Source organism: Pteropus alecto, unplaced genomic scaffold (assembly GCF_000325575.1).
Source record: "Pteropus alecto unplaced genomic scaffold, ASM32557v1 scaffold3, whole genome shotgun sequence".
Classification (NCBI taxonomy): Eukaryota; Metazoa; Chordata; class Mammalia; order Chiroptera; family Pteropodidae; genus Pteropus; species Pteropus alecto.
Genome location: NW_006442484.1, coordinates 68,959,125 through 68,976,677, shown reverse-complemented (window position 1 = coordinate 68,976,677; position 17,553 = coordinate 68,959,125). Strand labels below are relative to the sequence as shown.

The following is a 17,553-nucleotide window of genomic DNA, read 5'->3' as shown; positions in this document are numbered from 1 at the left end:
GTAATATATGTTTCTGATGGAGAAAATGGGCTACTCACTATAGACCCTATAATTTCCAGTTTGACTTTCTTCGAAATAACAAGAATGTCTGCTAACACCATTATTACTATATTGCTTTAGGAGCATTGGGCAATGCAATAAGACATGAAACATAGACAAGAGGTATAATAGTAGAAAGGAAGAGACTGGGTTGTTACTTTCAGAAAACCCAAAATAATCACCTAAAAATGATTTGCATTCCTAAAAATGCAGTAATATATAGTTATATAAAGATGTACACAACATCAACATATTTTAATATATAAGCAATAGCTGGTAAGAAAAAATATACATGGAAGAAAAATTTTTATTAAGCAGTAATAAATGAAGATTTAATAAAATGGAGATATAGATCAGATTTTTTTGATAGGGAGACTAAATATTATAAAGATATCAATCCCCAAATTAATTTTTTAACAGCTTATTAAAATCCCTAGATAGGAATAAGTATACATTGCTGGCAGTGTAAATTTGGTGAAATATTTCGAAAGGCTTCAAAATGTTCATACCCCTTATCTCAAGGAAGTCATCTAAATGGAGAAAAAGCTTTATGCACAAGATGCCCAATCTTCCTTCTTTTTTAGATCCTAGATGATAACTGTCATGTCTTCCTCAAGGTCTTCTCTTGTCATCCTCAGTTTCTTCAAACAACCCTTACTCACCTGGTTTCCAGAACTGTTATATATCCTGATGTTTTCCCCTAAATGGACTATAGTTTGTTCGTGTCTATCTTTAAATGTGTCATTAACCTTGGTTGTTTAGGAAAGAATAATGTAAGCAAAACCAAATAGAGCTGAAGTATTGTTACCACAATTTAGAAATAACCCTATGACACATTGGAAAATGTTTTCTGGTGGTTGGGTATATGATTTGGTAGTGGTTATTTCTTAGAAAGTGTGTATCATGTGTTGGTATTAGCAGTACACTTTACAGGGATTTATTGAAGTTAATGGTCCTGAGAAAATAAATATAGAAAGAGGTCTACCTATGGCTTTCTAAAGGTAATAGAGAGGAAAGTATGTTAAATAATGGGGGAAAATATACTTGTTTGACTCAAAAAAAACAGCCAACATCATTTCTACCCTCTATTAAGAAAAAAAATCCACTCATACAAAGCAGTAAATCTGATTTTTCTGTTCAATTTCTGCATCTTAATGCAAAGTAATATACATTGTTTTTAAAAATGCAAAAAGACAACTGTGTACAAAATGAAAGACTTGCTTTTCCAACATGTTCTCTTCCCTAGTGTTAACTACTATTATATTCATTTTTAAAACATCCTGAGATTATTCTGTGATGTTTAAAAACCACTTTAGTTTTTATCTCTGTTTTATGCATAGCTTCATTTTTTTGCAAAAAACATTAATACATTTCTTATAGTCTTTTGTTTTTGTAATGTCAGTTTCTACTAATTTATTCACCATGGCATTGTAATTTCTCTTTGAGTTTGATTTACTACGTTGCCCTAAGATGTTATTTTTATGTAAAATTGTCATTTTAACTATGTATTCATTTGAAAGTATCCAACTATTTCCAATTATTTCTAGCTATTTCCAAATTAAATTTAATCTTTTTTTTTTCTTATATCAAAATCAGCATGGAAATGAATATGCATTAATGAGAGACAAATAAAGGCAGACTTACCTTGTTAGCGTATGAACTGCTGAAGTCTTTGAGGCCAATGCAGTATTAGTTAAGTGAGGGAGGAATCTGACTAACCATTGGTTCCAAACTCATGGGTGTTTGCAGGCCCAAAAGGTGAAGTAACTGTGGGACGCAGGCAGATGCAAGACATTAGGGACTAGTCGGGGCAAGTGTCAGCAGGAGAGCATACGCCTCAGCCAAAGCAAGTAGCCCTTACTCACAGCCAGGATCATCATCATGTTGGAATTCAAGCCTAGTTTTGCTAGATCTAATGTTTTTCAAAAGAAGCCCAAAAATCTGGATTTTTATGTGAAATTTCCCAATTATTGGCCCATTTTTTAAAATATCAAGAGATTTTTTTAAATCTTTAGTTTAGATAGGGCCCTCAGAATATTGCCAAATTGCATCCTCTTTATATTAATATGTTTGTCAACAACAACAACAACAAAAATTCTCTACATTTGTTATATGTTCTTGGGGAAGATAATGAAAAAACTATCCTATTAACTCATCAGAGAAAAGGTATTATTGAATTTACAGCATAAAAGTCTACATTAGTATTTACCCTGTATGTTTTCAATCTATTTTGGGAAATCTACCACATTCCTATTATACCAAACCATTACCGTGAAGTTGGTCTTGGAAGTGGGGTTCCCCATTTGTTGGTCCTCAATCCCCTATACCACCCTACAATGAAAGAAGAATACAAAAGACATTTCAACATGTTCATTTTCCAACCTCCAGTGGTTTAAACCAGAGAGTTCTTTTGGAGCAAAAACACTATGTCTTTTCTTTCTCAGAGTTGCTGAGAAATTATAATTAGAGGTTTTCCTGTTGTGTAAAGGAAAGGAATTCCAGTCCTCCTCATCTGCAAGACTTCTGTTCTCAACGAATTTGCTTCCCTGTCCCATTTCTCTTTCTGCAGGTGATAGAGGGAAAGCTGGCTCCATTCTTGGGCAAGGTCATTAAATTTGCCACCTCACACGTGTACAGCTGCAGTCTTTGTAGCCAGAAGGGGTTCATCTGTGAAATCTGTAACAATGGAGAGATCCTCTACCCTTTTGAGGATATTTCAACAAGCAGGTACAGAATCTCTTGTCTTATAAACGTATACCTCAATGTGTCACATGCAATTTTATTTGGCCAGATCAGACTGACTTTTACTGTATCTCTATCTCTTACCCTGTATTAGATTTCCCTTATTCCCGGAGAACATTTTTTACCCTTTAGTTTTCTATATTTATTTCCAACTCACCTCACTACCTTTATCCAGGATGAGATAACAGAGTTCCAAAGAAACATTGCCTAGCTCTACCTTATTAGGTAACAAAGAGTGTTCAGATTCATTTTTAGAATAAAGCCTGGAGAAGAAGAATCGTCACAACCATTTTAGTGCCAAACGATAGGCGATGGGAAATCGTAGTCTCAAAGAAAGGCCAAAACTTGATCGATTACTAGGAATAAAACTAGAGGACACTGGTGAACAACTGTCTGGCTCACCACATGCTTTTGTCCACAGATGCACTGCAGTGTAGTGATGAAAGTTTCAGGACCAAAGGAGAGAAAAGTGGTAGTTTATGTGGGATTATTTTTCTAACCAAAGTAATATTCGGACATCATCACATCCATTGATTGATGGATGATTTTTCCCCCCACTAACTTGAGAGCAGGGTTTTTACTATTGCTTTTCTTAAATCACAATATGATACATATTACTTTTCTTTTCATCTGAAAAGCATAATAGAAATACCATACTGCTTCTTTGGACATGAATGTCATGGCTTATTTCCCACCCTGCAGGGCTCACTTACACTGTGGTTCAGAACAGAAAGTGAGGCATGTAGCCAGGGACAGCTGAAGCATATAGGGTAGAATTAAGATAGTAAGAGTTGACTCAGCCCTATGGCTTCTTCTTAAACCCAAAGACTCTTTGTAAACATCCAGGAACTTTGGTTGGCCCCACACACAGAAAGACAAGACACATAAACACATAGACAAAAGCACACACACCTCACCCTCCAGTTTCCTGAGTGGACAGGTACTTAGCTCATAGCTTAGAGATTATATACTACTTAGAAATGTACACCATATAAAAACTTATACACATATGTTCATAACAGCAGTATTCATCATAATAACCAAAGGGTAGAAACAACATAAATGTCCATCAACTGATGAATGGATAGACAAAACATGGTATATCCACACAATGGGATATTATTCAGCCTAAAAAGGAATAAAGTACTGATACATGCTACCATGTGGATTAACCTTGAAAACATTATGCTAAGTGAAAGAAGCCAGACGCAAAAGGCCACATATTTTATGTTCTATTTATATGAAATGTCCTTAACAGGCAAACCCGTAGAGACAGAAAGTTGATTAGTGGTTGCCTGGGGCTTTGGAGAAAGAGAAAGGGTCTACCAGTGGGTATGAACTTTTTTAGGGGTGGTGAAAATGTTCTTCAGTTAGATTATGGTGATAGTTACATGGTCTTGTGTATACTTTAAAAGAGTGTGTTTTATGGTATGTGAATTATATCTCAATAAAAAAATGTTTAATAAAAAAAAAAATTAAATTTAAAATTGCTTCCAAATGAATAAACTATTGCTGGGCCACAAACCAAGTCTCAATAAATTTTAAAGATTGAAACCATACCAAGTATGTTCTCTAACACATGGAGTTATGAACCCCAGTAAAAAAAAAAAAAAATCTGAGAAACCCCAAACTATTTGGAAGTGAAACAGTACACTCTAAAAACTAATGGGTTAAAGAAGATATCAATCACAAGAGAAATTTTCAAATATTTTGAAATAAATGAAAATGAAATACAAAATTTAAAATGTATGGAATGCAGCTAAAGTAGTACTTAAAGTGAAATGTATAGCTATAAGCACATATGAGGAAAAAAGAAAGAAGTTCTCAAATCAATAACCTCAAATTTCACCCTAGATAATAAATAGCAAACTAAATCCAAAGCAAGCAAAAGGAAGGAAAGAATAAAGATTAGAACAGACATCAATGAAATGGAAAACAAAAACAATAGATCAGTGAAACGAAAGTTGGCTCTTTGAAAGGATCAGCAAAATTGACAACCCTTTAGGTAGACTGACCAAGAAATTAAGAGAGAAAACACAAATTGCCAAAATCAGTAATGAAAAAGGGTGCAGCAATTAAAAGAATCTAAAGAGATATTATATAACAACTTCATACCAATAAGTTGTACAACTTAGATGAAATGTATAAATTTCTAAAAAGACAAATTACCAAAAGTGACTCAAAAAGAAATAGAACTATAATAGAGCTATGACAGGTAAAGAAATTGAATTAGTAATTTTTAAATCTTCTCATAAAGAAGCCAGATGACTTTATCAGTGAACTTTGTTGAATACTTAAAGAAAGAATACCAATCCTTCACACAAGGATATAGAAGGGCATTACATGATGATAAAGGGTTCAGTACTCCAAAAGGACATAACAGTCTTGAATGTGTATGAACAGAAAATCAAAACACACAAGGCAAAAACTGATAGAACTGCAAGAAGAAATGTATATACACATCCCCACTATTATAGTTAGAGACTTCAATACCTCTCTGTCACTAACCGAAAGAACCATCAGGCAGAAAATCAGTAAGCATATAAAGTGAAAAGCATTACCAATCAACTGGATCCAACTGACATCTTTGTCAATTCATGTGGTTTATCCAACAACAACAGAATACACATTCTTTCAAGCTAAATGGAATGTTTACCAAGAGAGAGGACATTCTGTGGGCCATAAACCACATCTGAACAAATTTAAAATAATAGAAGTCATGCAAAGAATGTTCTCAGACCATAATGAAATTGAACTAGTAATCAATAACAGAAAGATACCTGGAAGTCCCAAAATATTTGGAGAGTAAACAATATACTTCCAAATAACACCAGTTGATAACTTACGTCCATTCAAAAATCTGTATATAGATATTTATTACAACTTAATTCATAATCACCCCAAACTGGAAACAACTAAGATGTTCTTCAATAGGTGGATGGACAAATAAACCGTGATACAGTTAATCCTTGAACAACATGGGTTAGGAGCTCTGACCTCTCACACAGTTGAAAATCTGAGTATAACTACAGTCAGTCTTCCACTTAGCAGATTTCCAACCACGGAGTTGGCCTTTGAACAACATGGGTTTGAAATGACACATGTTTTCAGGGGGCAACTGTATGTTCACACAATGGCATATTATTTAGCAATAAGAGAAATGAGCTCTCAAGCCACAAAATGACGTGGAGGAACCTTAAATGCACATTACTAAGTGAAAGAAGGCAACCTGAAAAGGCTATAGTATATGATTCTAACTATATGATATTCTGAAAAAGACAATGAATACAGTAAAAAAATCAGTGATTACCAGTGACTCAGGAGGGAGTAAGGAGGGATGAATAGGTGAAGAGATTTTTAGGGCAGTGAAATTATTCTGTATGATTCTATAATAGCATATACATGACATTATACATTTGTCAAAACTCATTTGTCAAAACTGTACAACACAGAACGGATATTAAACAATGGACTTTAGTTAATAAAAACATATCAATCAATATTAGTTAATAAAAATGTATCAATATTGGTTTATTAATTGCAACAAACGTAATGCACTATGCAAGATGTCAATAACAGAGAAAACTAGGGGGAGGTGGGTGGTAATATGGAAACTCTGTACTATCTGCTCAGTTTTTCTATAAATCCAAAACTGTCCCAAAAAATAAAGTCTTCTGAAATAAAACAATTTATCCAACTGAACAGTTGACTCAAAGTTCGAAACAGAACAATTTTAATAAACTTTATTATTAGAACAATTTTAGATTTACAGAAAAAATAGTAGATTTATTGCAAAGACAGTACAGAGAATTCCCATGTATCCCACACCCAGTTTCCCCTATTGACATCTTACATTAGTGTGGTACATTCATTACAATTAATGAGCTAAAGTCCATAGTTTTTTAGATTTCTTTAATTTTTACCTATTGCCCTTTTTCCGTTCCAAGATACCACATTACATTTAGTTGTCACATCTCTCTAAGCTCCTCTTGACTGTGACAGTTTCTTAGACTTTGTTTTTATGACCTTGATAGTTTTGAGGAGTACTCGTCAAATATTTTGTAGAATTTCTTTATTGGAATATATGTGATGTTTTTCTTATGATTCCACTAGGTTTTACAGGTTTGGGGAGGAAGACCACTTAGTTACTCTTCTTCCTCCCACTCCCACCCCCTTTCCGTGCTGTTCTCTTTGGAGGAAGTGACTGTGTGCAGCCCGCACGTAAGGAGTGAGGGTTATGTTCCACCCCCACTGAGAGAGGAGTATGTATGAAATTCTTTGGAATTCTTCTGCATGAGAGATTTGTCTCTTCTTCCGCATTTATTTTTTAATTATTCACATCAGTACGGACTTGTGCATATTAAGTTTATACTTTGGGTTATAATCCAATACTGTTTTATTTGGTTATTCAAACTGTTCTAGCTTCAGCCAGTCAACTCTTTCATTTGGCTCCCTTGTCCCTTTGACATACCCCAATTAAGACTGAGGTTTTGTTTTTGAATATTTCCTTACTTTCTGGCACTAACAGATATGCCAGGCTCTAATTTTTCCTGCCCTGATCCTAGAAGCAGCTGTTTCTTCAAGGAGCCTTGGTTCCTTTTATTGGAGAATATTAGAAACCAAGATCAGGGCACTGGATTGCACTGACTTTTCTAAAGCCCTCAGTCCCAGGACTCATCCCTGGATTGGGGCAAAAGTGTATCCCTCTGACTGCACATCAGAATCTCTGGTGAGACTTGCTAGGTTTTTTTAACCCTGAGAATCTATACCTCCAGAGCTTCCCCAGGTGATTATGCATCACAGCCAGAAAGAAGACACTCCTCTAGGATAGCTCAAAATTACCACATTAGCATGTCTGTGGGCTGATAGGGGCTTTTACCCAGTAGGAAAGAATACGTAGCTATTTAGAATCCTTTGTTTCTCCCTCAGTCATTTACATTTCTCTAAGTTTGCACAAATATCTTAGTCCAAAGGAGCCCTGACCAGCCTTCCTGGAATTCCAGGAGGATAATTCCAGGAGGAACTCTTTGAGCTATCTCTTGATATTCAGTTTCCAATTAAACACTGGGAGTGGTTTATACAAATCTATGGGGAAGGACAAAAAGAAACACTAATAAAAGAACTAGTAAAAGAAAACTTTAATCAGAAATAGAGTTGCAGATTTAAAGATGCACTGAACAAATGTGTTAAATAAAATTAAATCTGAAGGGGGGGGTAAATTTTTAAATCTATATGCAACTGAAATTTTTATGGATGAAGTAATATGATATCTGGAATTTTCTTCAAAATAATCTGATAGTAGGAGAAAGGGGATAGCTACAGATGAAAGAGATTGGTCATTGTTGAAGCTAGGTGATGGGAACACACCAATTTATTATACCATACTTCTGAGTATATTGAAATTTCCATAATAAAACATGTTTAAAGATCTATATGTAAAAATCCTAGAAATGAAGTATTTAGTGAATTTGTTACCACATGTTCTTGACCATCTTGCTAAATTCAGCACTTCCATGTCCTCAGAAATATACTTAATATTCTTTGAGATCTAAATATCATTGAACAGCATAATTCAGTAAAAAACATTTCACAAGCACATTTTTTCATTCTACGTTTGAATGTTCTACATTGAATATTCTACATTTGTGCATCAGGCTAGGTTTATGGAGACACAGTGAACATGGCATGCTCCTTGCTCACAAACAGTTCACAGTCTCTAGTAAGAGAGATGCTCGCGGAGCCAGTGGGCAGTTGTGCTAAAGTTGTGCCAAGGTAGAAGGTGTGAACCTGAAGCTCCAAGAAGGGGTATTATTCATAGGAGTGATGTACATTATAGCTGAAAAGAAGTTCCTCAATTTCTAAAACTATCAGAGAGCTCTACATCGAAGTCTAAGGCACTGATTTATGTACTTCAGTATTATATACTCAGTTTTAACATGCTTATTTGATGATGACCATGTATCAAACATTGGTCAATTCTTCAGACTTTCTTTTCCTTATTAAATTAATTTTTCTGCAGGAGGAAACTTCATGAATGTGTAATTTAAAAATAGAGCCCTAGTACTAATTTTTACAATACCATCTCTGGCAAACCAAGAGAATGTTCTGGGATTGTAGAAGGAATGGCTGGAACGTTTACTAGTACTAAACTAGCAATTTACATATCTTATCATTTAATTCGGATGCCAGTCCTCTGAAGAAATGTCGTTGCCTTCATTTTAATAACAAAGAAACCCAGGTTCAGAGAAGGCAGTTACCTTGGCCCAAGAGATAAGGCCAGAGCTTGAACCCAAATATATCTAACTCCAAAATCCAGGCTTTTTTCATCATACATCAGTTTCTTCTGTACCTGTAGTCTTCAAACCATTTTTGCAGCGTACCCCTTAAAGAAATGTGAAAAAATTGTGCACCTCTGTCACTAAAGAAACTTCCCCTAAAACTGTTATTTTGAATTTTCCCTCTATTTGCCACCGTGGAAGTTCTTACACTTAGAGCCCTGAGCGAGAGTTAGATTGGGGTGGGGAGAGCTGTTGTGAAGGGGATAGGGAGGGAGATGACAGCGGAGCTTCCACCTGTGCGCATCCCTGGGCGGGTCAGGTTGGCAAAGGGGTGCCGGTGGGACACCAGGAGCTGCCTTCATCAGGCTTACTTGGCAAACCCATTTGTTGCACCCTACACCCTCCCCTCCATTCTCAGTTTTACCTTGAGATAGTCTTTCATCTCAGATACAAATTAAAGGCACACCTCTGTGTAATTTAAATAGGAAAACACTAAAATCCAAATCTCAAGGTTTTAAATACAATGAGAAGATCCAGAGTCACAAAATTACTTAAGCCTAATCCAGCATTTACTTCCGAGAGCACTAAAACGAGACAGCCCAGCTTTAGGAGAGAGAAACGTTCTGTTAACACTATGATAAAATTCCACACCAGAAAGAAATAGAAATGAAAACGTACCCCTCCTTGATTCAAAATAAGAAATCAGGTCTCTCTCTAACTTTTCAGAATTTTGAATCAGAAGATTAGACTACAGACACTTCTCAAAGAGTTAAGAGAAAACAATATGAAAGCAAAAAAAAAAAAAAGTCATATAAATGACCTAGGACTTAGATTAATTTAAAAAAAAAAAAAAATTCTTGAATTGCCTCCTGTCCAGCTGTCTTTTTGACATCTTTACAGATCACTAATCTTCTCTTGTTACTAAAGACATAATGCTGCTAAGGAGACCATCCTGCTTCATACATTTCTGTGAAGATGTCACTCTTGAATCTTGAAATGCTTCCAGATCCCAAGTACATAAATATTTCATCCTAAAAACACTCAGAATGCATTTTAACATGGGACTTATAAAATATACCAGCTAACATAAATCAATTCCATCCTTTCTGTCTGATCCATTTGGCTCTGTTGATTTTTTTCATGTAACATACAAATCATCCCCACAGGTTTTCCGATATGGAAAACATACTTCAAAACTTCATGACTCCTATGCCATTTCTGGCCGTATTTAGATGTGGATATACTAAAAGAAGATTATACCTAACACTGAATTTGGTATATTTCATATAGTAGGCATTCCATAAATATTTATTTTTTGGTTCTGCTCTCCCAAGTATATTATGAATAGTCATTACAAACACTGACAGAGTTTTTTAAATAAACTGATTAATTAAGAAAATTTAACATACGTTCACTAAGCAAAGTAAATCAGACAGAGAAAGACAGATCTGTATGATCTCTCAAACTCAGATACAGAGAACAGATTGGTGGTTGCCAGAGGTGGGGGGTAGAAGGATGGGTAAAATGGGTGTAGTTGGTCAAAAGATACAAACTTCCAGTTGTAAGATAAGTAAGTTCTGGGGATATAACGTATAGCATAGTGACTAAAGATAACACTGTACCATGTATTTGAAAGTTGCTAAAGGAGTAGATCTTAAAAGTACTTATCATTAAAAAGAAATTTCTAACTGCATGAGGTGATGGATGTTAACTAAACTTATTGTGGTAATCATTTTGCAATATATACATATATCAAATCATCATGTTGTATATCCAAAACTAATGCAATGTTATATGTCATTTTTATCTCAATAAAACTGGGGGGAAATGCTTGCAAAGATAGAGGAGCATAGTAAAAGTCTGAAGTAACACTACAGCTTTATATACAAGGTTGAAGCAACTGATCTACCATTTACAGTATTTCTCCGGCATGAGCATCAGCCTGTCCAGGTCCACAATATTCAACACCCAAGGAGGTGTTCTTCCTGTGTTAGGAGGGCATCTGCAGCTCAGTGTTTACTCTCCTAAGAGGGTTATGTGTTTAAACCACTGGGGTTTGGAGAAGCAGACTGAGCATTACTTGCCAGTTTTTCTTTGTGTACAGTAGTTGACCACTCCCTCCTCTACTCCAAGAAATAACGATTGTACACGAGACCTTGAACTCATCAACTCCAAACTCTACCACTTGAGTTAACATTCTCTGACACCAAATCTGATCTGCACACATTTCAAGAACATTTCCTACATCTATCTAGTGAGAACAAACATTGGCCTCATGGAAAAGTTCACAGCGAGTGAGTTTCTAACAGGGCTTATCCTCTTTTTTATTTTTAAAATCTATTTTGTAAAGTTAGCTTACAGAAAAAGAAGGCCTCCCATAGAACTTAGTCAAGCCCATTGTTTTCATCCATCTGGCCAAACTCCAGAAATGTCCAATTTGTACTGAAGAACTTGGAGACTCCTCCCAACACACTTGACCTTTTCAATTGGTCTTTGTCATTTTGCATTTCATCGTAATCCATACCACTCTGCCCCTGAGGGCCTAAACTTGTTAGGGCATGGACTTTGTTTTTTCGCCTTGGTACCTTCCACCCTTCTTTAAGCTTCATGAAGCTTCCAATAGCTAATTGTAGTCAAACCTTATAAAGATTTGTTTAAAAAGAGAAACTGATTTATAATAAAATATAGAATTACTTCTTCCCATAGAGGATGCTAAGATGCACAGCTTATCAGCACAACTTGAACAATCCCTTAAAAGCTGTCTTCTGTTGCCCTAATGTCCTTTGATGTGTCTATGGAAAGTAAATGTAGAGATGGCTTTGCCCAAAGTTGTCACCTATTAATGTGCCTAGAAAATCATCAACCCCCAGTTTTGTCAGCAACCTTACAAGTGCTCTTGCATTTTTCTGAGGATCCAATTATAGTTTGTCATTTTTTGAAAGAGAGTTTCGTGTTTAGGCAGGAGTTTTTTTTGGTGGGGGTTGGGGAAGTATAACACAACTCGAGAGGAAGAGAGAGAGGCACTGCCCAGAAGCTGGTCTTGGGCTTCCTATTTGTTCAGCCTTCAGTTTTTTGTGAGTCCTTGCACAAACAGACCAAATACCTGGATTATGCCCTCATCTGGACTAGAATACACATACATTACATACCCTTTTCTCACTAATCAGCCTGACACATTCCTTTGTTAGGGAATGGTTCCAAAACAAACACTGTCAGTGCACCTAATTAGCAGGTTTGTAGGCAGCGCTTGGCAATCCTGTTACATCCTGTTCAACAATAGAGAACAACAGCCTTGGCTAGGTTTGGCTTAAGGGAGGGAACAGCTTCCCCCAATGCATATACACTTTTTTAATGATATTTCCTTTTCTGTGGCTTTTCTTGGGAAGCAGCCACTCAGTGTTGTAATGAGGTGTGGGATCCTCAAAACAGCTAGAGGAAAGTTGGGCTCCTCTTCATAGGTACCTTTGTGGAAGAGCCATAGTTTCTATCTGCTTGTTCTTTCCTCTCTGTTATTAAAGAGGAGCATTTTGACAAACTTTCTCCATGGTCTTCTAACACTGATGGTGGAGGACAAGACTCCTTCCTGCCTGTGTTCTAGAATCGTAAACTAGCAGAGACACAAGACACCGTGGAGAGCATCTAGACATTTTGGGGGCAGAAAACCTGAAGCCCAGAGAGCTCACAGATTTTGTGAGTGGCTGAAGCAAGGGTGGTGACTTACCCAGATGGAATTCTAATCTTAGGCTGTATGACTGCCTGCTCTTAAATGTGTTTGTGTTGATGAAGGTTTTCCTTGATAAAAACTCAAGCACAAAATAAATAAATTGGAAACAGACTCATAGATACGGAGAACAAACCGATGATTGCCCCATAGGAGGCAGTTTGGAGGGCTGGGTGAAAAAGGTAAAGGGATTAAGAAATACAAATTGGTAGTTACAAAATAGTCACAAGGTGTGAAGTAAAGCATAGGAAATATAGTCGATAATAATTGTAATAACTGTGCATAGTGCTGGTAGGGTACTAGACTAATCAGAGGGATCACTTCATAAATCATATAAATGTCTAACTACTATTCTATATATCTGAAACTAATATAAAATAATATTGAATGTCAAAAAATAATAATAATAAAAATTAAAATGGGAAAAAAATACTCCAGCACAATGCTAGTTTCTTTGGCTTTTAAACTTTGGTCAAAGAGTAACTTGGTAAATAACATTTCACCTTGGCCTGGTGGCTTCTATATTCACATGTCAAAATGTCTCAGCACATCTAATACAGACAAGACTTTTGTGAAACTCTCAGGGCTGACCTGACCCCTTATGCCATTAAACCTCTTGATAAATACTGTGCATTTATAAACACAATACTAGCTGGTACGACCACCATTGTTTTTTGAAGCCATTTGGTCATTTGAATAGGTGGCTGTCATCTCCACTTAGACATATTTCTTACCAAGCTTCTAGTTGGGTGTCTGGTTAATAATGTTTTAATCATCTACTCTCTAAACATTTTAGACAACCTAATTTTTTATCAATTGGAGGGGGAAATGTTCATCAATGTTTAACTCATATTTTAACTTTTTAACTGTAAAATTAATTGATATTCATTATAGAATATGAAAAGCACATTAAAGTATGAAGAAAATTTCTCCAACATATATATGCATACGTATTTTTTCATAAAATTGAGATTGTATACATATTTATCCAGCTTTTTTGTCACATCATATCAGATTCAGGAAAATAGTTACATTTAATCTATAAACTTTTATTAATGGATACTTTTACAGAGGAAAAAAGTTTAATCGGCTCTAAAATCTTTAAGATCCATTTAATAAGTAAAAGCAGGCTCGTCCACAGAAAGATCACTGGCCTAGGAATAAAAAAGTCTACATGACGTTCCTAACTGCCAATAATTTGCTATGTGGACCTTTGACAAGCCACCCACCTCCTATCTACATACCAGGCATATGGCACTATTTTAAGCTCTTATTGACAAAAGAAGTGAGAGCTTTACTTTAGCTTCATAGCTTAGCATTTTGTATCAGTCTTTTTGATAGTTTATCATGGTATTTTCAGTAAAGTTGACTGATTTTGCTAGAATTTATCCAAAGGGATTAAGATATAAATTCAAATTGTGATTCAGTCCACCATTTTGAAATAACATAAGGAACTGGAATAAGGAAATGGGCTTCTTCTGTTTTGCTCCATATTCTGCATCTAGAACAGTGTACAGTAAATAATCGATAAATAATTTATGAATAAATGAAGAGTTTACCTTTTTTTTAGTTTTTCAAATCTGTACTTAACATATTTTATTTTAAATAGCTTTTAAACCAATTCCAGGGAAATTGTCTACTCTAATGTAGACATTACCATGATATGTGACTTTATGGAGTGATAGCTCGATATTATAGGGACAGATGTGTTTTACTGGCCCAACAGAGAGTTTAATGTCAGAAATATGAGCTTTGTTAAGCTACTCAGATAATTTAATTTTCAGAACATCTTTTGGGTCATTTTTCATTGTGTGCTTTTCCCTTCCCTATGGGACTGTAAATAAGTAACCTAGATACACGATAGGGAAGAGAAGGAGTGTTTACCTTTCCATACAAAAAATGTTGACTTTCAGACTGAGCAGTATGTTCTGAAATGAACTGTTTTATGCTTTAGAATTACAAAAGGTACAATAGTATCTTGGTTTTGTCAGCTTATGTTTATGATATTCTGAGGCTTTTTTCATCCAACCAATCATGGGAATACAAATAGTAATATCTTGTTAAAGTTGTTTTTTAAAAATCCTTTTTGGTTTTATTTTAGAATCTAATCAACGTTATCATATCTTTACTAAACCCCTTACGTATTTTGAATATTAAAACACCCGATGAAACCACTCGATGCTGCATCAGGAAACATCTGCATATGCTATCTATGGCTACCGTTAATAGTCATCTGTTCAGTTCTAGATGCCTTCAAAACACTTAAAATAGAGATAAAGGCCCAGTACATAGATGTTCACATTCTGTAAACAAGTTGCCATTCGGACTGAATTATAGAGTCAGGGGGAATTTAATAATCTTCCTCCTATCACTGTCATCCCCTGCAACACCCACGCCTCCACCCCTTAACCCTCCTCCCCCGCATCAAGGCCAGCATCCCCACCTAACTCCACAGCCATAGCTAGTGGAAGATTTGGGCTGTCGAATCCCAGTGCAATACCCTTTCTGCCTCATTCTCTTGTCAGAGCACTAGCCTGAAATTCCAGGGACCCACAAACCATCCTAAGAGGGCAAAAGACTCACTACCTACCCTTGACAAGCTCAGCTACTTCTCTTGGTGGTTGATGGTTCCCAAGTCTACACTGGAAACATTGGAAGCCACTAACTTGAACCGATTTAACTTATACTGAGAGATCTAGCTTGGCACTGAGATTTGGGAGGTTGAAGGATCTTAAAGCCTTTCTCTAAGAGGGGTGTTAACACTTTTTTCCTAGAAAAAGAATCCTCGATGGCAAAGAGAAAGAAAATTTAAATTAAGAGGCTTAGCCAGGAAGCAGCTTACATCAATGATGAAGAAAATTTCAGAATCAAAAATGAAAAGAGACAAGCAAGATTTCATTGGCAGTAGTCGAGAAGATGAGTGGAAGAGCAGGGGAGGGTGGATTGGTGGGGGAAGTGAGGCCTAAGGCAGCCTGAGGAGGGATAGTTTTCACGCAATGCCTGAAAGAGGCACTAGCCCAGGGATTTAGGAACAGAAATCACGTGAATGTCAAAGCGGCAAGAAGAAAGACGCCTTTTCCCTTTCTCTGGCTTCTCTGAGAGCATACTTAAGGTAAACTATTTAAAAGAGAAAGACCTAATCAGAGTAACCTTAATACTTAGAAAGTACCTAAGAACAATACTTAACCCTTCTTCTCCACGCCTCGCTCCACCTGAAAATTTCTTGCCTCAGTTTTTCTCACTGAGGGGTCCAGAGCTCTTGCCTAGGTCACCACCTAGAGACAATGAAGGAGAAAAGGCTTAGTTATTAGTTAGCACCACACATTGCTAACTAGATGGGTTAATGCCTTGGAGTTTCCTTTGTGATATATACTACCATCCAGCTTTTTACACTTATATTCCCATCTTATAACTATACATAATGCTGAAAGAAAGAAAATTTTCTGTGACTTCCAGGTGTCTTACATGTCTGTTTACTGCTTGTGTATGTAGCATAACTATTTTTATTACTGTGATTATCAATTCCATCCAACTTTTACTCATATTCAGAGTGGAAGCAAAAGTTCCAAAGGATGTTCTCACTAAATGAAAGGGGCTGCTAAAACATGCATTGTCATTCACGTCGTCTTTTCCCATTCTCCCTTAAAATCTGGTTAATATATACCACATTTTAAGCATTATTGCTTTATTTTTCCAAGATAATAAACACTTAGTTCATGCAAAGTAGGGTAACTTTAATCACTAAATGTTTATACATTATTGAACAATTGAATCATGTTTCCTAATTTTATAAACATATAAACAGACTATTAGTTTAACCTACCAAGTTTGTACAGTACCTTTAGCACTATGTAAAGATGAAAAAAAACTAAGATAATCGAAAAGTCAAATATCTAAAGCCAAGATTAGTCCTTGACCACCTGAGATGTTTATACAAGTGCATCTCATTTTAAATACATCTTATAAATAAAGTTATAATATAAAATTTTAATTAGCTGATTGATTATATACATTACAAATTTTTTTCATTTAACATAAAGATGGGTAGCGGTAAACTTTCCTATTATATTCAATGTAGAATTTGACCTCTGAAGTTGTTTATACGAAAGGAAACTTTTTACCAGATATAAAAATGTATTATAAAGTACACAATGTAGTGCTGGCATAGGAACAGACAGACCGATGGAACACAATTTCAGAAAGTATAGAAACAGATTCAAGAAATATGGGCATTTAGCACATGACAAAGGTGGCACAGCAAAATTAGTAAAACAAAATATGGATCATTCCATAAAAGGAACTGGGAACTAGAGAGCCATTTGTAAAAGAAAAGTAATGCTGGAAAAAGTAATGCACAGATTTCACCATGCTCCTTACATAAATTCCAGATGGATCAAATATTTTGATTTAAAAAAAAATAAATCCATAAAGTACTAGAAGAAAAGATGGATGAATATTTTTATAATCTTAAAGTGGGGAAGGTCTAAGTTAGACACAAACCCAGAAGCCATGGAAGCAAAATGCTTTTAAAAACATAAAAAATGTTAAATGCTTAAAATTCTATAGGTATAGACAAATGTAAACAGAAGAAATATTTTCAACACGTGACAAAATGTAATTTCCTGAATATAAAAAAATCTTTAAAAGTCAGTAAGTAAAGTCAATATGAAACAGGCAAGGACATAAACTAATTTATTGAAAAATCATGCAAATGACCAATAAATATGTGAACTACTACATGTTACTTGTAATTAAATGAGATTCACCTATGAG

At 35.5% G+C, this 17,553-nt stretch overlaps 1 protein-coding gene across 1 annotated transcript in view; it reads left to right on the top strand.

Moving 5' to 3' along the window:
* The window catches only part of PLEKHM3 (pleckstrin homology domain containing M3), a 169,474-nt gene that overhangs the window by 136,934 nt on the left and 14,987 nt on the right, over nucleotides 1-17,553 (top strand). The window contains exon 8 of the mRNA XM_006921397.3: nucleotides 2,609-2,766. Coding sequence (XP_006921459.1) covers nucleotides 2,609-2,766 — 158 coding nt within the window. The remainder of the gene's footprint in view (nucleotides 1-2,608; nucleotides 2,767-17,553) is intronic.